We start from the raw sequence: 22,453 nt of genomic DNA, 5'->3' as shown, positions 1-22,453 counted from the left end.
TAGTTCTCTTAGTTAATCTATTGCTGTGTAATAAATTGCCCTAGAATTTAGTGACACAAAACAATGAAAAGTTATCACATTACAGTTTCTGTGAGTCGGGATCTGGGGGTAGCTTAGCTGGGTGTTCTGTCTTAGGGTCTCCCACAAGTCTGCAGTCACCAGGGCTGCAATTACTGCAGCCTCTCAGAGCACTTATGGGATGGCTGTTGGCAGCCCTCAGGTCCTCACTTATTGTTGACTGGACATATCAGTTCCTTGCTAGATGGGCATCTACATAAAGCAACCCACAGTATGCAACTTTTTCACACAGAGTGAACAAGGAAGAGATGAAGAGAAAGTGAGCTAGACAGAAGTCACAATATTTGTACCCTACTCTCAGAAGTGGCTTCTCATCACTTTTGCCATATTCTTTCCTTAGAAGCAACTCCCTAAAACCAGTTCATGCTCAAGGTGAGGGAATTTCACAAGGATGGAGATGAATGCCAAGTGGCAGGGGTCACTGGGAGCACCTTAAAGGTTGCCTACCAGTAACTTACATTATGTAATTAAACACTATATAAAGGAGCTCTCTTTCTACAACAGGAAAAGCATAAAACTTAGAATGTGAAAACCTGACCTATCAGCTATCTATTGCTACGTAATAAACTACCCTGAAACTTAATGGCTGAAAACAAGAACAATCATTTATTCAGCTCATGAGTGTGTGGTTTGGGCAGGGTCTGGTGGGGAAGGCTTGTCTTTGCTTCGTGTGACACCAGCTGAGTCGGTTCAGCTTAGAACAGGAGGGTCTACTTAATGGACGCTCAGTCACGGGGCTGGCTAGGTGGTGCTGATTATTGGCTGGTAGTTTATCGGGACTAATGGCTAGAGGCCTTGGTTGCTCTCTAGATGTCTCCACATGGGCCTCTCTATATGGACTACTTGGCTTCTTCACAACATGGTATCTTGGTTCTAAAAGTGTATACCCCAAGAAAGAGGAAATGAAAGCTGTGAATTTGTTAAGACCTAGATCTGAAAACTGATAAAGCGTCACTTCTCCCTTATTCTATTGGTCGGGTTGTCAAGGGGTGGGGTGGACATAGACCTCAACTCTCAATGGGAAGAGTATCAAGTAATTTTGGGACCATGTTTTGAAGCTGCTGCAGTCTGCCCTTTGGGCACAAATTATTTGCATTTCTCCCACATGTAAAATGCAGTCATCTCCTTCCATGTTTCCCGAGATGTCTCATTCCTTTACAGCCTCAGGCCGGATGTTGTCATCAAAATCAGGTGGAAGTATGGGTGAGGCTTCTTGGGTTTGGTTCTTCAAAAACAGTTTCTCAAGCATGGTTTTCAACTAAAGACCTATGATGTGCAGAGATAAGTTATTGTCCCCTACAAACCCAATATAAAATGGTAGGACAGGTAACTGCAATAGACATTCCCACTCAAAAAATGAGGAAATGGGAGGCTCACATGTCCTTAGCAATTCTGAAATCTAAGCAAGCTTATGTTTTCAGTTCCTTTATTAGGATTCCATATTGTTCCCTGGGAATAATTATCCATGGCTCTTGGTTTTGCCCTCTGAGCTGTTGATTCTCGTCTCTTAATTATCCATACATTTCAATAAGATTTAGCCATGTTTGAAGCTGAGTGGTTTTCTCAACCTGCTTCCCACCCATAGGGATTCTGGGGTCCAAAGTTCTCTTTTAATTGTGCCCTCTTTTCCCCATTAATCCCAAACAGATGAAACTTACACCAGAACAGTATTCTAAGATTGTGAGTTTGCTTTGAATCTCATTGAGATTCACATTAGACAAAAACTATGGCCATAAATCTTGTGATAAGCCTTTTTCTCTACCTTAGGCTTCTTGTGTGTTGGCTGTGGGACAACACCCTTAAGATTCATTGAAGCCTTATTGTTTAACAGAAAGGATCTGCAAGGCATGCCCTTAAGGTCCCAAGAGTACTTTTGTCTGTCTGAGATTGTTTCCTCCCTTTCCTTTAAGTCCTCAAAGTCCCTTAGACGTCCACTATTCTCTTAGAAGCCCTTAATGTTTTCACTTACATTCTGTTGAAGGTTCTTGCAGCTTCAGCCCACCACTCAGTCTCAAATCTAGTGCCATATGTTTTAGGTTTTTGTTAAGGTAGAACCCTGCTTCTGGATACCAAAGAACTGTATCAGTTAAGTCTTGCTGTATAACAAATCCCACCAAAACTTACCAGGTTAAAACATAATAATTTTTAAAAAATCATTTTATTTTAAGCTTACAGAGCTGAAATTTGGGTAGACCTTGGTAGAGAAAGCTTGTCTCTTCCACTCCGCTCACTCATGTGGCTGGCAAGTCAGTGCTGCCTGAGAGCTGGGAGCCTCAGTTCATCTCCACATGGGCCTCTCCAAAAATTGGACTTCACAATATGTTGGATGGGTTCCAAGATCAAGAGTCACAAAAGACAGGAAATACGAGCAACCAATTTCTTAAGAAACTGGAACCACATCACTTCTGCTATATTCACAGGACACTTATTTAAGAAGAAGAGCAGACTTCAAGTCTCCACAGAATTGTCAAAGGATTTAGGGATCATGTTTTAAAGTCATCACACCTGTTTCAGTTCACAGCATAGGTCCAGCACTTAGCTACCATATTCCTAAGAAGGCTTACTTCATTCACCTAGAGTAATTGAACTAGATGTTTTCTAAGGTCTTTTTTTCACTGTAAGGTTTGTTATCTTACAATTTCCATTTTCCATACATTGTTGATATACTCTAGCCTGGAGTAGTTTCTCAGCTATGTAATCAGACAGTGTTTTGGGTTAAGAAATTGATGCTCTCTCCTTATTATTCCACTGGAGAAAAATAAATATTAAGTTTGAATGATAGTTACATAATATTTGAAAAATCCAGAAAACTCTCACAGAAAAGGAATATTATAATGAATTTATTAATGGAGAATGTCAGTTAAAAGAAGGTCAGATATTAAAAAGGTAACTTTTTTAGAAAGCTTTTATTTATTTCTTTAATTTAGAGTATTTTCTGTTTTATTCTCTTTTTGTCATATATCTGGTGTGGTTTGGGAGATAAAATTTCTGTAATTCTGTAGGGACACAAGACTAGTTGTTTTTTGTCTTTACTACTTATAAAATGAATTTGTGAAATTTAATTTGATTTCATTACATATCATTTCAAGAAAACATGGTTTGCTACTTTCTATATACTGGTTTATGTTCATTTGTTTATTCTTTCAAGAATTTTTACTTAAAAATATTTTCTTTTAGAGAAACAGGTCAATTCATTCTGACTCTATTTATCATTCAATTTTAATGAGATAAGATCAAAGAAAAGACATATCTTTTAAAAAAGTTTTTTTATTAATTTTTTTATGGAGTATGGTTGCTTTACAATGTTGTGTTCGCCTCCACTGCACAACAAAATGAATCAGCCATACACACATACAGATATCCCCTCCCTTTTGGACTTCCTTCCCATTTAGTTTACCACAGTGCATTAGGTAGAGTTCCCTGTGCTATACAGTATGCTCCCATCAGTTGTCTATTTTATACATACACTGGGATTGACACATATACATTATTGATATTATGTATAAAATAGAAAAAAGACATATCTTAATGAAATGAATTCATGATACACATAATGTGAATTATGCCAAAATAGTTTCCCCATCACACTAATGTTAAAAGATCTTTTATATGTAATATTGTATATGTAAACTTAATTTTGATCCTTTTAAAATTGCAGTGTCCTCTCACATGGCAAAGCAAGTGGGAAGGTCCAGAAGATCCTTTACAATACCTTAGAGGTCTTGTAGCTCGTGCCCTTGCAATACAGGTAAGATGAAATTATTTAGTAATTGTATGACTGTATGACGATTGTACTACAAACTCTCATATTGTTAACCATTCTGCTAGCAACTAGTGAAAATATTATGATTTTGTTCATAGAGCACCGTATATTCCTTTCTTATTCTGTCATCTGTGATTTTACCTAGCACTCTTTAAAAAAAGACAAAAGACTGTGTTCTCTCTGTGTAGTGTGGCTTTTCATAATTTTTGAGAATTTAGAGAAAAATCTACAATTTTAATATAGATGGATCATATAGATGGTAACTGAAACTTATTCATAACTGTGACTAATTTGCTTTAGGGTATGTCTCCCCTACAGGGAGCTGCTTTTTTCTGTTTTGTTTTTTTCCAAATTGATCAAGTTTTTTCAGAGTGGCCCAGTCAGGTAAATGAAGGAAAATTGAACAGAATAAGGAACGATATAGACGGAGAAAGACAAGGTGATTATTTTTTTTTAAGGAATAGCAAATGTTATAGGTCAGTTGGTGCACGCAATGTACCACTTTTCCTGTATGGTTTTGCACTGTCTTACTGCCTTCTTCCTCTGCTTGTTACACTGCTTTCACAAATAACATTCTTTGTCATATCAGCTTATTAGGAGTAACTTGATCAGTGTCCTTCTAGATACAGCAATCCTCATTCATTTTTTTTTTTTTAGTAGTGCACATACCTGTCCACATCTTTAATTTTTCCCTTAACAGAACACCCTGCTTTTTACCTTACAGAGAAAATTCAAGCTATGAAATATGACCACTTGAAAATGCCTACCCTTCCCTCCCACCTACAAATTTGTCTAAACCCACCCTCATCATCTTTGTTCTAATACAAAAGTAGTTGACCTTCTGCTGTTGAAGCCTCATCCGTAGAGCTGTATACTTGATTTCATCTCCTCTCATCTCTTTAGACACTTCCTCTAGGGGGGCCTTGCCTTGTGTAATTTCATCTTTTCCTCTCCTCTTACTCTATGCTGCCAGTCTGCCAATGGTATTCCTTTGAAGGGGCCAGAACTCATCTGAATGTTTATTTGGCTTCCAGTATAATCAACCTCTCAGTTGTAGGATTATTGAAGAAGAAACTACTGGATCTGAAAATGAGTTTAAAATTAGCAGGTAGAGAAGAACAAGGCAGAGACTCGGGTTTACCCATCTTCCTATCTACTGTGTATATGTCCAGATATAATCTATCAGTAAATGCCAGAAAAATGGAGGGAAGGAAGGATAGAGAAGTCAGAAGAGGAAGGACAAATAGTCCATCGGTGCTCTTAGAAAAATACAGAAATGCTCTGAAGTCCTTGGTATGTTATAATTGCATGGCTGTGATAATTTATCACTTAATGTATGTATCAGTATTATTTGCATTAGATTATTTTATAAAGGGCAGAAACTTTATTTGCTGCCAATGGGTAGCTTTTATTACACTATACGTGTAAGTATGCTTAATAATTATGCTTTGTGCATATAATAAATATATTATTGATACTGAAATTAATATCATTTAAAGCAGTTTTACATAAATTATTACAATTTTCTGGCATGATTATTCATACTGAGTATATTGTATACTGATCATCAAAACTGAAAACTTTTTCACTGTGTGATTTTCTAAAAAGCTTTATAGGCATTTAGCCTTAATTATAATGATAAAATATCCTTTTAACCTTCAGGATAATTTTCAGGCTTGACCATAGTTTATCTTATCTTTCTACCTAGGGAATATGCAATAATTCATCATTTATGTCACCACTTAAGGATATATTTTTATTGTTTTCCTGCCTTAATATTTTTTTTTCAGTTATGAATGTACAGATATCTGCTTCCCTAAGATAACCTTTAGTGTTTGGCATTCACTTTCCATCTAGTCAAGGGTCTGCCAGGTCCTTTGATTTCATACATGCCTTTTATGTTTCACAGATAAGTAACCAGAGCAACTTACAAAGTTTAGAGGAACAGCGTGGCTACTTAGGTGGGGAAGAAAGGGCTGAGAATATTGGGAGGGCAGGGAGAATTAGAAGTACTATTTTCAGAGATCTGAGAAAATGGCAGCTTTTGGTTATTTATGAAAGTGTAATGATCAGACTGATTCCAAATAGGTACACAGCAGGTTGAGCCCAGTTCCAGCCATGGTTTAAAATCCCAGAGCCTTTCATTTAGGGCATAACATATAGGAAACAGAACAAGCTACTGAGAGTATTACACATAGTGCCTGATCAATACAGGGGTTTTGTGCAAATAAGGTGAGAGTGACTGGGTCAAGATGGCATTCATTTATTTAGTCAGTCAAACATATTATAAGCAACAACTTTATGCTAAGCTCTGAGTGAAGTACTGGAGATAAAATGATTAGTCAATTGATACAGTTTCTGCCTCACAGAATTTAAATTTCTTACATTCATTCATTTAGCAATTAAAAATTCTATCTTGGTGCCATGCACTGTGCTGAGGTTGCTGAATATAGAATGGTAAACAAAATAGATATACATTGTGTCCCAAGGAACTGTCCTTACAATTTATCAGAAAAAATAGACAACCGAATAAACAGCAACAGTAAGAGTGACAAAGGAAGTCTAGTACTATGGGAGCAAATAGCAAGAGTACCTAACCTACATGGGAACAGGGAAGTGATGCTTAAGCTGAAAGCTTAGTAGGAATAGACCAAGCGAGGACAAGAGGAAAGACTGTGCCAGACAAGAGGAAGGTCAGAGTCAAGAGTAAGCCATGCACTTTTAATAACTAAAAGCGGAGCATAGAGCGCAAGGAGGGGTGTTCAGAGATTAGGCTGGTGGAGCAGGAAAGGCCATGTTATGATAATGTATTAAGGGATTATATTTGATCATAAGGGCAAAAGGGAACACTGTGGGATATTAAGGAGAGAAATCAGATTATGATTATATTTGATCATAAGGGCAAAAGGGAACACTGTGGGATATTAAGGAGAGAAATCAGATTATGTTTTAGAGGATCATTTTTCAATATGGAGAGAGTCTTACTCTACTGGGTGACATGGGTTTGAGACTGTCCTCTCAATGCTGGTGATTTAGAGAGAGCCAGAGAACCCTTAGGTACCCAAGCAGTCTCAGCCAAAGAGAGTCTTGCAGTCATTTATCCTATGGTCTCTAAGATCCTTTAGGGCAAGGACTTTTGAAAAAATAATAATTCCACTGTATTTCTAATACGTAGCATACTGCCTTCTGAATAAATGAATGAACAAATGAATGGACTAGATATATAAATATAATATAATATATATAACATATTATTTCCTATTGAGACCCTAGAATTATTTTCCTGACTTCGAGTTTTTCTGCTCTTTCTTCAGAAATAACATCTTCTGAGAGTTTCTTTGGTTCCTGATTTCCAGTTTGTTTCCCCTTTGGCCTGCCGAATAGCCTCTACAGAAGTTCTCCCTAGTATAGTCTGATTTTTCTGTGTTGATCATTTTAAATTCCAGCATGTTCTCTACCCAGTTCATAAATCTGTGGGGTCAGCATTTGCCTTTTTCCCTCTGTCTTCATATTTTCAACTTCTCACAGTTGGATCCCTTGACTCTACGCCTGCAATTTCTGTTCCAACCTAGCTCATGAGTTGATTCTGTTTAAGGATATAAGACCTTCATATCGAGTACCCAGTTAGGCTTGGGTGTGCTAAACAGACCCAGTATTCTGCACATGTTTAATGGGCTCCTGAATGTCTCATTTTACTTCTACTGCTAACCAAACTTGGGGTGCCATGTGTCATTGGCAAGCTTTCATGCCCATTTTTTAGGACTGAGCTTCTCAGTAAGTTCTTTCTTTCATTTTAAAATTTATAGTGACTTCTTGAACTCTACACAATTTTTTTGGCCTAACTCGAGCCAGTGGCTGGTACACTCATATACTACCAAATCCTGCCACCCATCATTCTTATGATGGAATCTTGTTTATATCAACTGTTAAGGTCCTTGAAATCTGGGGTGATTTAAGCAATAAAAAGAATTAGTTATTATTGTTGTTATTATTATTAATAAATGCCATTCAGCATGACATATAAACTATCCTTAGAGTTTATCAGGAAAGACAACAAATAAGCCACAACAATCAAAATGATAAAGGAAGTGCAGTACTCTAGGAATAAATAGCAGAAGTACTACAACCTAGAAGCACTTAATGCTATCTCCATTCCTGTAATGGCCTGAATTAAGTCTGAATTAGGCCTCATTTGGGCACTGTGTAGTAGACTATACCAAAGTACCTTTTCTATCAGCAGACGCTAATGTTATGTTGCTTCCTTCCATCCCCTCCCACTGTGGAACGCTGGGAAGCATATTTTTCCCTAGTATAGGCATCAGCCCCTTCACTCTTATGTTTTTCTGAGATTCTTTTTAGGTGCTGCTTCCTATTTTTTGTTCAAATATTCAGGCACACAGTTTCTCGCATGTCTGCAAAGATGCTTGTTGTTAGCCACATAGATTGCTTTAACTTTTTCACTTTGCATTTTACTTCTATGGCCCACTTCAAGAAAACTAATTCTTCACTGAAAAAAAAATATCTGTGAGCCTCTAGCTCTTATTTCTTCCCCTTTAACCCTAATTATCACTAATACATCAGACTGGCATTTCTAGATCTAGAAATGTGGCTCGTTACACCCTTTTTGGGTTCATCTAAATAGCTCTTCTTACTTCCCTAGCAGTAAAATGTACTAGTGACCTATATTTGAGCTTCAGATCACTTTCTTTTCTTTCAGTGCACCACTTCAAACATATACTCAAACTTTTTGAATGATCAAATGAAGGATAGAAAGAAAAATGAATATTTATAAGAACTGAGCATATTTTGGATCTCAGGCATACATGTGCTTTAGAGACAATCTAGTAATATTTATAATATATGAGGTACATATTTTTATTTCCATTTTTAAAGATGCGAAAAGTAAAACCCCATATTCAAGAATAGTTTACAAAATGTGTATGATAAATGATAGAACTCACACTCAAATTCCCTTTCTATAATAATATCTCAGAGTTTTTGATATCTATCAGCAACATTTTTAAAAGATGTTTCTACCCCTTGAAACCTTTTTATAAGTTGGCCTCAAGGTCACCACACACTTCTGTTTTTTTATCTGTCTATTTCTCTGGCTTTTCTATTCCCTCATCTCTAATTGGATTCCCTAGAGCACAGTCCTCTGTCCTTTTCTATCTGTACTCCACCCATAGTGATCTCATGCCTATGAATCCCATCTAAACTTTTATTATTCTCAGATTTATAGCTCCAGCCCAGTATTCTCCCCTAACTCTGGTGTATACTCAGTATTTTCACTTGGATGTTTAATAAACATCTCAAACTTAACATATTCAAAACTGAACTCCTGCCCTTTACTGAAAAACTTGTGCTACCCGCAGTCTTTCCCGTAAAAGTAAATGACATCTCCACCTTTCTTGAGGCATAGGCACAAGGTCTTGGAATCATTGTTAACTCTTCTCTCATATACTGCATCCATTCAATCAGAAAAATTACCTTGGTTGTATGTTCAAAATATATTCTGAGACACCTCTCACCACTTTCACTGCTACTACCTTGATTGAAGTCATTATTGGTGCAGCTGCCACCTGACTAGTCCTGCTTCCACCCTGGTCTCCTTTCTGGTCAATTCTCAACCCAGCAGTCTAAATATTCTGGTTAAAGCATCAGATTATATCACTCCTCTCTTGGAAATTTCCCCACGGTTTCTCGTCTCATCCAGAGTAACAAAATCCTTATAGCAACCTACAAGATCTGGCCCGTTTACCTCTCTGATTTCCTCTCCTACTTTTTGCTTCCTAATTTATTCTGTTCCAGCCATACTGGTCTCCTTGCTTTTCAATGAACAGCCTGGCACACTCCCTCAAAGGGACTTTATTCTTCCTGTTTCCTCTACCTGGAATGCTCTCCCTCAGATATCTGCAAGGAAGTTTCTTTTTTCCTTGTTTCTTCTTTTTTTTTTTTTTCAAGGAAAGAAGTTTCTTTATCCCTTCAGGACCATCCTATTTCAGATTGTAACCCTCCTCTTCCTTGATACTTTACATCCTGTTTCCCTTTTAAATTTTTTTCCATAGCCTATATCTCCACCTAATAGTGTATATATTTTACTTGTTTGTTTGTTTGTTTTCTCTGTATTCCTCCACTAAAATGGAAGCTTGATAAGGGCAGAGATTTTTGTCTGTTTACTGCTCTATCCAAGCATGTAGAACAGTGGCTTACACAAGTAGGTTTTTCAATAAATATCTGTTGAATAAATGAATGATTCAGTCAATCTTAGGGTTATTCTCAAGCAAACTGACATAAATCTCTTTCATGCTTCCCAATCATCATGATTCATACACCTGCTGAGATGTATTTTTGTAGTACCCATGAGATATTTCTGAGATTTTAGCTTCTATTTAAATCTACCCAATGAACACTATTGTTCAACTTTATACTCTGTTCCACCATCTAACATTTGAAGGCTTGTTTAATTTTCTCTTAAGATCTTGAACTTTAAAAGTAATTTTATTAAAATTACATTGTTTACTTTTCTTTCATTTTCTGAGGTGTCTTAATCAATTTTGCAAGGTTCTGCAATACTTTGCATTCCTGAGAAGGGAATCTCTTTTTTTCCCCTAACTCAGTAACTTTCACAGTCATTACTGCAATGTTTTACACATACTGGGTACTCCGTAAAAATATTCATAGGAAAACTTACATAAACAAAATTGAAAAAATAGTCTGTATGTGGTCAAAAACCTCCAGCATCCCTATTTTCATGTACTATACTCAGCTAGAAGAGCTACCTTACGGGTATTTTTTATTCATATTCTTTAATTTATTCATCATTTGGTGAATGTTTATTGAATTTTTATTATGTGCCATTCATTGCTCTGCCAATAAGAATCTCTACATTTAGTGGAGATATATAATAAATAAATACATTAAATTAGAATTGCATAGAAAAATACATCTTTGCCAAAATCCTGAGATTTAAGATTAACATACAGTCAAACTTTAAATTGGATTATCACCATTATAGAATGAACTTAGGGTATAGTATATCTGAAATTTTATCCAATAAAATATAGCTATTACTATAGCAGTGGAATTACAGAATTTTAGGCGTCAGATTTTGTACAGAGACAATAATTTCTCAATACTGTCAGCTGATTACTTCTGCCTATAGTCAACTCTCTTGCACATTTGGAATACTAAACAGTAGTCTATGATGATTGGCAGTTTTATAGAAGCAATCCTATAAACCATGCTATTTGTACTGCTTGCAGAAGATAAATCTTGGGTCTAGAAATGTGACAGTATAGCAACATAATTGGCTTTCAAGATAACAAAATCTTCTCTGAATTTTTATGTGCATCTCAGCGTTTATCACATGCATACCAATTTCAGCAGCTACCTGGAGTATCACAGTAAGGGGATCTTTACAGCAGAAAACATGCAGAGAATTTAAACTCTTAAGACAAGTTTGGTTTTTTGAAGAACTGGCAGGTTCTAACAAACAAATTGCTTTCCCTGAAAGTAACCGGTGATTGTTAGTAACATTTGCTATGTTGGTACCCTTATTTTCAAAACACTGTTTCAAGGCTTTCCTTGCTTTATACAGCCATTTTTACCACTTAAAGTATTCTATTACATCTGGTATGAACATAGTTTATTAGTATAAAACAAGACAATTGAAAAATGTCTTTTATGTCATATAGTTTTATCTTTGGTTAAAGAAGAAGAAGGAAAGTAGTTGACAATTTTTCTGCTATAGTCAATAAGTCTATCCTATCAAATACTGTTATTATTTCTGAAAACCCAATGGAAAGTTATGAACAAAACATGTGTACCTTTGATTCCTAAATCAGTCATAGTCCTCACCATCATTGTCAATGATAAGTGCATGCTGATTTTCCATTCTATAATGTATCTTCTGTCAGGTTCACTTTGTTGTTAGCTATATGCAGCTGGAAAACTCTTCACAAGCAAGAAAAGCGGCGATTGGTTTCATTGTTAATTTACACATTGTCACACTTTAAAAGGACTTTAAGATATATACGCTTATCTAATTGTCTATTGCACATAATATTAAAGTAGAATATTTAATATTACTACCAATAATATTAACTTGTTTGTGAATAGTAAAAATAGTTTAGGAAAATATATTTCAGTAACATGTTTTCTAGGAAGAACCTTGAACATAAGGTCTATAGCTTAAAGAAATCTCAAAACTCCTCATACTTCATGTCCTGAAAATGATTGTTAATCTATATTAATGATTTTGTCAGGCTTTTTTTTAACCGCCACAAATTCGAAACCTCAATGAAAAATTGTTCCTAAATAAATATTCCTTTTAATGTCTATTGTTTTGAAATTGTAAAAGTGAGAAAATAAATATTTGATGTATCTAATTTTTCTTTATTTCTTTCTTTTCTGTATTTTAAAAAATTGTTTATGCCTAGATTGAAGATGATTTATATTGGAGTTTTTTGTAAATGATATTAGGGCCTTGTTTCTCCTTGAGAAAATTCAAGATGGCAAAGCTAATATTTCATTGTTACTTCATTCTCACAAGATAGAAAGTATTCCCAACTAGAACTTGAAGGACTCATGTTAAATAAAACTAAGTAACCTACAATTAAATTTTGTTCTTAATAATAATTTTATTTAGTGTTGCAAATGCAAGTATGTCAAACAATTTTACAAAGGTCTGAATTTCAAGATAACCAAATATGTATATTATTCTTCATACTAGTTAAATTTTTATTAATATTTCTTGACTAAAATGCTTCCAACATTTTTCCTTACACTTGTCTAGCTATTGTAGTCTCTCAATATTTGTAATAATTATCAATTTCTCTATTTATTGAACTCTAGAGTTCTTAATTTTCTTATATAAAATTAACAGTTTTCACGATTATTTTTAAAACTTTACTCTTGCAATAATAAACTCTCATTTATAGTTTAGAGCAAGAGAATTTCATCCTATAGAGCACATAGGGAGTTATTTTCACTCCAAGTGGCATGTAAAATGCCCATTTATATGTGATAGTAAATAATCTAATATTTTAAATAAATCTAAATGTCATACCTTGTTGGCATTTGCAACATTGTTACACTTATTAGATAGGGTAGTAACATCTGTGCTTATACACATATTTATATTATTCATTTCTGGGAATGTCAGGACATTTTTAAAGTAAGCATCTATTTATTGGGCCTGCCAGAAGGTGAAGGCAAATAGTAGATCTTGATGAAATATTGAAGCTGAACTGAACTTTATATCTAATAAATATCAGTATGCTGTAGAGAAAATTGATGTAGATTAAAGGAATTAGAAAGTTAATGGGTTGAAAAGGGTGACACTTCAGCATGAGTGGTCCGGTAAGGCCACTTAGGAGGTGATATTTAAACAGAGACTTGAATGAAGTAAGAAAGCAAATCATGAACATATCTGAGGGAAAAACAGATGTAGGCAGGGAACAGGCTAACTAGTTAAGAGGTTATTGCAGTAATCCAAGTGATAATATGGTGGTGTTATGGATTAGGGTGGTGGATGTGGAAATGAAGAAGTGCTAAGATTTTTATATCAGACCTGTGAATTTGGCTGTGGGACATGGGAGAGATATAAAAAATAATTTCAAGGTTTTGGCCTGAGCAATCAATTGAATTTCTCACTGAGCTGAAGGATTCTGGTGATAAAGAAGATTTCCTAGAGAAGAGGAAGGTGGTCTTGCAAATTTAGAATTCTGATTTGAACATGTTTAGATAACTGTTAAACATCATGGTGGAAATGTCAGAAAAGTAAGTGACAGGAAACAGGTAGGAAGGAGTAGCAGATACAATATTGGGAATCATAAGCATACTGGTCTTTAAAACTATAGGATTGACCAAGTAATGGTCCTGAGTACACCCCAATATTGGGAATTCCAGGAAAGGAGGAGGAGTCAATGATGGACACCAAGAAGTTATAGTCAGGAAGACAGAAGAAAGACTGGGAGACTGTAGTGATTGAGAAGCCAAGAGAAGAAAGTGTTTTAAGAAGGTCAAAGTGTTTTAAAAAGGTCAAATACTATAGATGAAATTAGACAATGTTTTTTTGTTATGAAGTGGCACAGATAAATATCAATAGGATAATAGCTGGTGAGAAGAAGGACCAAGAGAGGGTATTTTTTGGTTTGGTTTGGTTTTTAGTGGGAACTATTTCACCATATCTGTATCCAATCTTTATCTTTCAAGTTTGCAAAGTTTTTAAATGTGTGTTCGTGTATCTCCCTCCTCCTAGAACTGGGTAGAGAGAGCTGAAAACCAGACTCTTCTCTCCGATACACTTGACCTATCAGAACTCTTCCACCCAGACACATTTCTCAATGCGCTTCGCCAGGAAACTGCAAGGTAAATAGAATGAAATACTTATTTGTCTGAGAGGGTAATTATACTTTGATTTGTTCACTTCTGATCACATTCCCTTGATTGTCAAGAAATAAATTTATTGTTGAATCCAGATAGTTGTATTATTTCTTAATACTTGACGTTTAATAACAGTAAACTTCTAGTTTAGAGAACACTGCTTTCAATTATGATGTGTTTTATATTAGAATTGAAAAAGGCAAAACAATTTTTAAAATTTTGGTCATTTATTTATCTAGACCTATTGTGTCCAATATGGTAGGCAGAAGTCAAATGATGCTATTTAAATTTAAATGATTTATTCCTGATATTAGTGGATATGGTTTCAGTTTTTCACCATTCAGAATGATGTTGGCTGAGGGTTTGTCATATGTGGCCTGTATTATGTTGAGGTAAGTTCCCTCTGTGCCTACTTTCTGGAGAGACTTTATCATAAATGGGTGTTGAATTTTGTCGAAAGCTTTTTCTGCATCTGTTGAGATGATCGTATGTTTTTTCTCCTTCAATTTGTTAATATGGTGTATCACATTGATTGATTTGCGTATATTGAAGAATCCTTGCATTCCTGGGATAAACCCCACTTGATCATGGTGTATGATCCTTTTAATGTTCTGCTGGATTCTGTTTGCTAGTATTTTGTTGAGGATTTTTGCATCTATGTTCATCAGTGATATTGGCCTGTAGTTGTCTTTTTTTGTGACATCTGTCTGGTTTTGGTATCAGGGCCTCATAGAATGAGATTAGGAGTGTTCCTCTCTTTGCTATATTTTGGAAGAGTTTGAGAAGGATAGTATTCACCTGTAAAGCCATCTGGTCCTGGTCTTTTCTTTGTTGGAAAATTAATCACAGTTTGTTGGAAGATTTTTAACACAGTTTCAATTTCAGTGCTTGTGATTGGTCCATTTATATTTTCTATTTCTTCCTGGTTCAGTCTCAGAAGGTTGTGCTTTTCAAAGAATTTGTCCATTTCTTCCAGTTGTCCATTTTACTAGTATATAATTGCTTGTAATAATCTCTCATGATCCTTTGTATTTCTGCAGTGTCAGTTGTTACTTCTTTTTCATTTCTAATTCTATTGATTTGAGTCTTCTCCCTTTTTTTCTTGAAGAGTCTGGCTAATGGTTTATCAATTTTATTTATCTTCGTAAAGAACCAGCTTTTAGTTTTATTGATCTTTGCTATCGTTTCCTTCACTGTTTACGGATGATGTGATACTTACTATACATAGAGAATCCTAAAGATGCTACCAGAAAACTACTACAGCTAATCAATGAATTTGGTAAAGTAGCAGGAAACAAAATTAATGCACAGGAATCTGTTGCATTCCTATACACTAATGATGAAAAATCTGAAAGAGAAATTAAGGAAAAACTCCCATTTACCACTGCAACAAAAAGAATAAAATACCTAGGAATAAACCTACCTAAGGAGACAAAAGACCTGTATGCAGAAAACTATAAGACACTGATGAAAGAAATTAAAGATGATACAAACAGATGGAGAGCTATACCATATACTTGGATTGGAAGAATCAACATTGTGAAAATGACTATACTACCCAAAGCAATCTACAGATTCAATGCAATCCCTATCAACCTACCACTGGCACTTTTCACAGAACTAGAACAAAAAAATTCACAATTAGTATGGAAACATAAAAGACCCTGAATAGCCAAAGCAATCTTGAGAAAGAAAAACAGAGCTGGAGGAATCAGGCTCCCTGACCTCAGACTATACTACAAAAGCTACAGTAATCAAGACAGTATGGTACTGGCAAAAAAACAGACATGTAGATCAATGGAACAGATAGAAAGCCCAGAGATAAACCCACTCATGTGGTCACCTTATCTTTGATAAAGGAGGCAAGAATATACGATGGAGCAATGACACTCTCTTCAATAAGTGGTGCTGGGAAAACTGGACAGCCACATGTGAAAAATGAAATTAGAACACTCCCTAACACCATACACAAAAATAAACTCAGATGGATTAAAGACTTAAATGTAAGGCCAGACACGATAAAACTCTTAGAGGAAAACATAGGCAGAGCACTCTATGACATAAATCACAGCAAGATCCTTTTTGACCCACCTCCTAGAGAAGTGGAAATAAAAACAAAAATAAACAAATGGGACCTAATGAAACTTCAAAGCTTTTGCACAGTAGAGGAAACCATAAACAAGACGAAAAGCCAACCCTCAAAATGAGAGAAACTATTTGCAAACATAGCAACTAACAAAGGATTAATCTCCAAATATACAACTCATGCAGCTCAATATCAAAAGAAAAACCCAATCCAAAAATGGGCAGAAGACCTAAATAGACATTTCTCCAGAGAAGATATACAGATTGCCAACAGACACGTGTAAGGATGCTCAACATCACTAATCATTAGGGAAATGCAAATCAAAACTAAAGTGAGGTATTGCCTCACAGCAGTCAGAATGGCCATCATCAAAAATCTACAAACAATAAATGCTGGAGAGGGTGTGGAGAAAAGGGAGCCCTCTTGCACTGTTGATGGGAATGTAAATTGATGCAGCCACTATGGAGAACCGTATGGAGGTTCCTTGAAAACTAAAAATAGAACTACCATACAACCCAGCAATCCCACTACTGGGCATATACCCTGAGGAAACCATAATTCAAAAAGAGTCATGTACCACACTGTTCATTGCAGCTGTATTTACAATAGCCAGAACATGGAAGCAACCTAAGTGTCCATTGACAGATGAATGGATAAAGAAGATGTGGCACATATTACAATGGAATATTACTCAGCCATAAAAAAAAACGAAATTGAGTTGTTTGTAGTAAGGTGGATGGACCTAGAGACTGTCATACAGAATGAAGTAAGTCAGAAAGAGAAAAACAAATACCATATGCTAAGGCGTATATATGGAATCTAAAAAAAATAGTTCTGAAGAACCTAGGGGCACAACTAAAATAAAGTCACAGACATAGAGAATGGACTTTAGGACACAGGGATGGGGAAGGGTAAGCTGGGATGAAGTGAAAGAGTGGCATGGACATATATACACTACCAAATTTAAAATAGCTAGTGGGAAGCAGCCTCATAGCACAGGGAGATCAGCTCCCTGCTTTGTGACCACCTAGAGGGGTGGGATAAGGGAGGGTGGGAGGGAGACGCAAGAGGTAGGGGATATGGGGATATATGTATACATATAGCTGATTCACTTTGTTATACAGCAGCAACTAACACAACATTGTAATGCAATTGTACTCCAATGAAGATGTAAAAAAGAAATTAAATGATTTAAAGTTAAAATGGATTAAGGAGACTAGATGGTTGCATAAGAGGATGTGACCCTCATCTTCTCCCCTGAACAAATCCGAAATACATCTACAGGAGGAGCATTTCTCAGTGAAAACTAACTGGAACTGGTAGAAGGACTCCTTTAAAACCGAGGCTGTAAGAAAAATACACATGTAATCAGGTAGGAAGGGAAGAAAAGCAATCAAATCAGGACCTGTGCCCCAGAGAGGGGACTCAGAGGAAAAGGGTGATTATATGGGCAGACCCTAGCCCTGGGGAGTGAGTGGGTCAAGCCACAGACTAGGCATCCGAGTCCTGGGGTCCTACATGGAGGAAATAAGCCCCCTCACTGGTTGGAGGAACACTGTGACAAATAGAAGGGCTGGGAGAATCCTGGGCTCCATTCAAGAGGAGTGTGTGTGCACTGGCTAGCCTCTGGGGCAAGGTGGAGAGAGGTCTGCTCTAGTGGCTGCTGAGTTTCCCGTGACTGCCTCATCATACACCCCAGACTGAGCTAAGCAAAAGCTCTGGCCCCTCTTAGTCCATGCCACAGTATGGCACTGGATCTGGGGTGGCCAGGACCAGGGAAAAGACTTGACTTTGGAATGCAGAGGTGATTTAGTCCCAGGGTGGACCCTGGGTGGGCTGTGGTGGCCATTGTTGGCACTTACTCAAGTGGTGCCCTAGAAGCAGTCCAGAGGGCAGCCGCTGTACACCACAGCTCAACCCACCACCTTGCCCCAGTATACACAGAGAAACCACAGAGGCCCTGCCTCCCCTTTGGGGCACAGAGGAGGTTGGAGATAGTGATCAGTTGTGAGAGACAAAGAGGTCTTGCCCCCATGGCAGGGAAGAGAGGTCTGCTCTAGTGGCTGCCTGTTTTCCTCCAACCACCTCATCATGTGCCTCAGCTCAAGCTAAGCAAATGGTTGGACCCCACTTAGTCCATGCCACAGCACAGCCCTTGATCTGGGGCGGCTGCGACCAGGGAAAAGACTCAACCGTGGTCTGTGGCTGAGCAGAACCACAGATGCCTGCACAGACAGCACATTGGACTGCTGTATGCACATGAACCTCACTTGATTCAGCACTCCCCTCCTGGGACAAAATTCCTGGTGTGGGGAGTGGGGAAAACCCACACTTAAAGGAAATGGAGCCAGTTCGAGCCTGACACACAGGTCTTCTTCTGCAGCAACATGGGATCAGACCCCGACCCTGGGAGGGCAGTGATGGTTACTGACCAGAGAAGAAGCCTTGCCTCACACCCCAGGCCATCTCTGTCTCCAGCCCCACCACTTACCAAGGCGATAGCTTCCAGCACACTCTGAGGAAAGACATGACTGGCATCCACATCAAATCCAGCTCTCCCACCAAAGGCATTGAACATATGTAGTCAGCATAGAGACACTCAAACATAAGAACACCCCTTTAAGATGCAATAGGTAACTGTTTCACCTAAATTCATAGAGGCAGAGAGAGTTAAGTCTAAAAAAATGAAAAGGCAGAGGAACTACTCTCAATTGAAAGATCAAGAGAAAAAATAAATAATGAAAGAGAAATAAACAATTTACCAGATAAAGAGTTAGACACATTGGTAGTGAAAATGTTACTTGAATTAGGAAAAAGAATTGATCTAAAAAATGAACATGTTCTCAAGGAACTAGAAAATATAAAGATCCAGTCAAAAATAAATAATTTAATAGCTGAAATAACACATTAGAAGGAATGAATAGCAGACTAAGTGATATAGAAGAATGCATAAGTGATCTGGAAGACAGAATAATGGAAATCATCCAATCAGAGCACCAGGAGAAAAAAAAAAATTTTTTTTAAAAGCAATCTAAGAAACATGTCTGATAACATTAAGTGTCCCAACTTTCGCATTTTAGTGGTTCCAGAAAGAGACGAGAGAGAGAAGGAGAGTGAAAATGTATTTGAGGAAATTGTGTCTGAAAACTTCAGAAACCTGAAGAAGGAAATAGATATCTAGGTACAGGAAGTACAGAGGGTCTCAAACAAGATGAACCCAAACAGACCCACACCAAGATATATCATAATTAAAATGGAAAAATTTTTAAATAGAGAATTCTAAAGGCAGCAAGAAAAAAATAGAGAGCCATACACAAGGGAATCACCGTAAGGCTATCAACTGATTTCTCTGCAGAAACATTGCAGGCCAGAAAGGATATATTTAAAATCCTGAAAAGGAAACACCTGCAAGCTAGGATACTCTACCCAATAAAATTATCATTTAGAATAGAAAAAGAGATAAAGAATTTCTCAGACAAGCAAAAACTAAAAGAATTCATCAATACTAAACCTACCCTAAAAGAACTGTTGAAGGATCTCTAAATGGAAAATAAGTAAGAATCTATAGGAAATGGAAAATCCCAGTAGGAAAGATAAATATATAGTAAATGTTGAAGATCACTTAAATAAGTCAGTACATAGGTTAAAAGACAAAAAGTGTAAAAGCAACTATAACTACAACAAACAGCTAAGGGATAAACATGAAGATGTAAAATATGACACAAAAAACAAAAATGTTGGGGACGGTAGTAAAAATGTATATCTTTTAAAATGGTTTGAACTTAAATGACTGTCAGTTTAAATCAAGTAGATATAATTATGGGTCAACACACATGAACCTAGGGTAACCACAAATCAAAAACCTACAATACATACACAAAAACTAAAAAGAAAGGAACACAAGCATAGTACTAAAGAAAATTGTCAAACCACTAGAGAAGAAACAAAGATGTGAACAGAAAAAGCTACAAAAGCAGCCAGAACACAAGTAGTAAAATGGCAATACGTACATACCTATTAATAATTACTTTAAATGTCAATGGACTAATGCTCTAATTAAGTGGTTCATTGGGTACAAAAACAAGACCCTTCAATATGCTGCCTGTAAGAGACTCACTTTAGGGCTAAAGATACACACAGACTGAAAGCGAACAGGTGCAAAAAAGATATTTCATGCAAACAGAAGCAACAAGAAAGTGGGAGTAGCAAAACTGATGTCAGACAAAATAGATGTTAAAACAAAGGCTATAACAAAAAACAAAGAAGGGCATTATATAATGATAAAAGGCTCAATACAAGAAGAGGACATTACACTTGTTAACATATATGCACACAGTGCAGGAGCACCTAAATATATGAAGCAAATACTAACAGATATGACGGGATAACTTGACAATAATACAATAATAGTAGGGGACTTTAATACCCAATTGACATCAATGGACAGATCATCCAGAAAGTAAATCAAAAAGACAACGGAGGTCTTAAATGACACAATAGAACATTTGCACATAATTGATACCTACAGGACATTATATCCAAAAACAGGAGAATACACATTCTTTTCAAGAGCATATGGGATATTCTTCATGAGAGCTCACATACTAGATCACAAAACAAGCATCAGTAATTTAAGAGGATAGAAATTATATCAGGCATCTTTTTTCTGACCACAATGGTACAAAGCTAGAAATCAACTTCAGAAAGAAAAATGGGAAAAGAACAAACATATAGAGACTAAGCAACATGCTACTAAAAAACCAATGGGTCAATGAGGAAATCAAAGAGGAAATCAGAAAATACCTTCAGACAAATGAAAATGGAAACAAAACACTCGAAAATCTATGGGATGCATCAAAAGCAGTTCTAAGAGTTGATACTGATACAGGCCTTCCTCAAGAAACAAGAAAGATCTCGGTCTTCCCTGGTGGCACAGTGGTTGAGAGTCTGCCTGCCGATGCAGGGGGCACGAGTTCATGCCCCGGTCCGGGAAGATCCCACATGCCGCAGAGCGGCTGGGCCCGTGAGCCATGGCCGCTGAGCCTGCACGTCCGGAGCCTGTGCTCCGCAATGGGAGAGGCCACAACAGTGAGAGGCCCGCGTGCTGCAAAAAAAAAAAAAAAAAAAAAAAACTCAAATAAACAGCCTAACATAGTACCTAAAAGAATTAGAAAAAGAAGAATTAGCAAAGCCCAAAATCAGCAGAGGAAAGGAAATAATAGAGATCAGAGGGGAAATAAGTAAAATAGACATAAGAAAAAAACAATAGAAATGATTAATGAAACCAAGAGCTGGGTTTCTAAAAAGATAAACAAAATTGATAAGCCTTTAGCCATGCTCACCAAGAACAAAAGAGAAGACCCAAAAAAATAAGAAATGAAAGAGGAGAAATAACAACCAATACCACAGAGATTTAAAAAAAAAAAAATCACAGGAGAATACTACCAACAGTTATATGCCAACAAATTGGACAACCTAGAAGAAATGGATGAATTTCTAGAAGTATACAGCCTGCCAAGACTGACTTAAGAAGAAATAGATAATTTCAATAGACCAGTCACTAGTAGTGAAATTAAATTTGTAATAAAAATACTCCCAGCCAGCAAAAGTCTAGGACTAGATGGCTTCACAGGGGAATTCTACCAAACATATAAAGAAGAACTAATACGTGTCCTCTAAATCTATTCCCCAAATTCAAGAGGATAGAACATTCCCAAATTCATTCTACAAGGCCACCATTTCTCTGATAACCAAAAGCAGCCAAAGACTACTACAAGAAAGAAAATTACAGGCCAATTGATGAATATAGGATGTAAAAATCCTTAACAAAATATTAGCAAACCAAATCTAACAATATATAAAAAGGCTCATACACCATGATAAAATGGGATTTATTACAGAGTCACAAGAATGGCTCAACATTTACAAATCAATCAATGTGATACACCACGTTCCCACAAGAAAAGGCACAAATCAAATTATCATCTCAATAGATGCAGAAAAAACATTTGACAAAATTCAACATCTGTTCGTGATAAAAACTCTCATCAAAGTGGATATAGAGAGAACATACCTCAACATAGTAAAGGTCATTTATGACAGACCTATAGCCAGCATCATACTCAGTGGTGAAACAA

The 22,453-nt window shown here is 36.5% G+C and overlaps 1 protein-coding gene across 4 annotated transcripts in view; it reads left to right on the top strand.

Moving 5' to 3' along the window:
• The window catches only part of DYNC2H1 (dynein cytoplasmic 2 heavy chain 1), a 369,486-nt gene that overhangs the window by 321,864 nt on the left and 25,169 nt on the right, over positions 1–22,453 (top strand). For all 4 annotated transcript variants that reach the window (XM_073808267.1, XM_073808266.1, XM_073808265.1 and 1 more), the window contains 2 exons: positions 3,737–3,826; positions 14,106–14,215. In XM_073808267.1, the coding sequence (XP_073664368.1) occupies positions 3,737–3,826; positions 14,106–14,215 (200 nt within the window). The remainder of the gene's footprint in view (positions 1–3,736; positions 3,827–14,105; positions 14,216–22,453) is intronic.

Source organism: Tursiops truncatus, chromosome 8 (assembly GCF_011762595.2).
Source record: "Tursiops truncatus isolate mTurTru1 chromosome 8, mTurTru1.mat.Y, whole genome shotgun sequence".
In the NCBI taxonomy this organism is placed as follows: Eukaryota; Metazoa; Chordata; class Mammalia; order Artiodactyla; family Delphinidae; genus Tursiops; species Tursiops truncatus.
The sequence above is the reverse complement of the archived record's forward strand: the minus strand, read 5'-3'. Positions and strand labels throughout refer to the sequence as shown.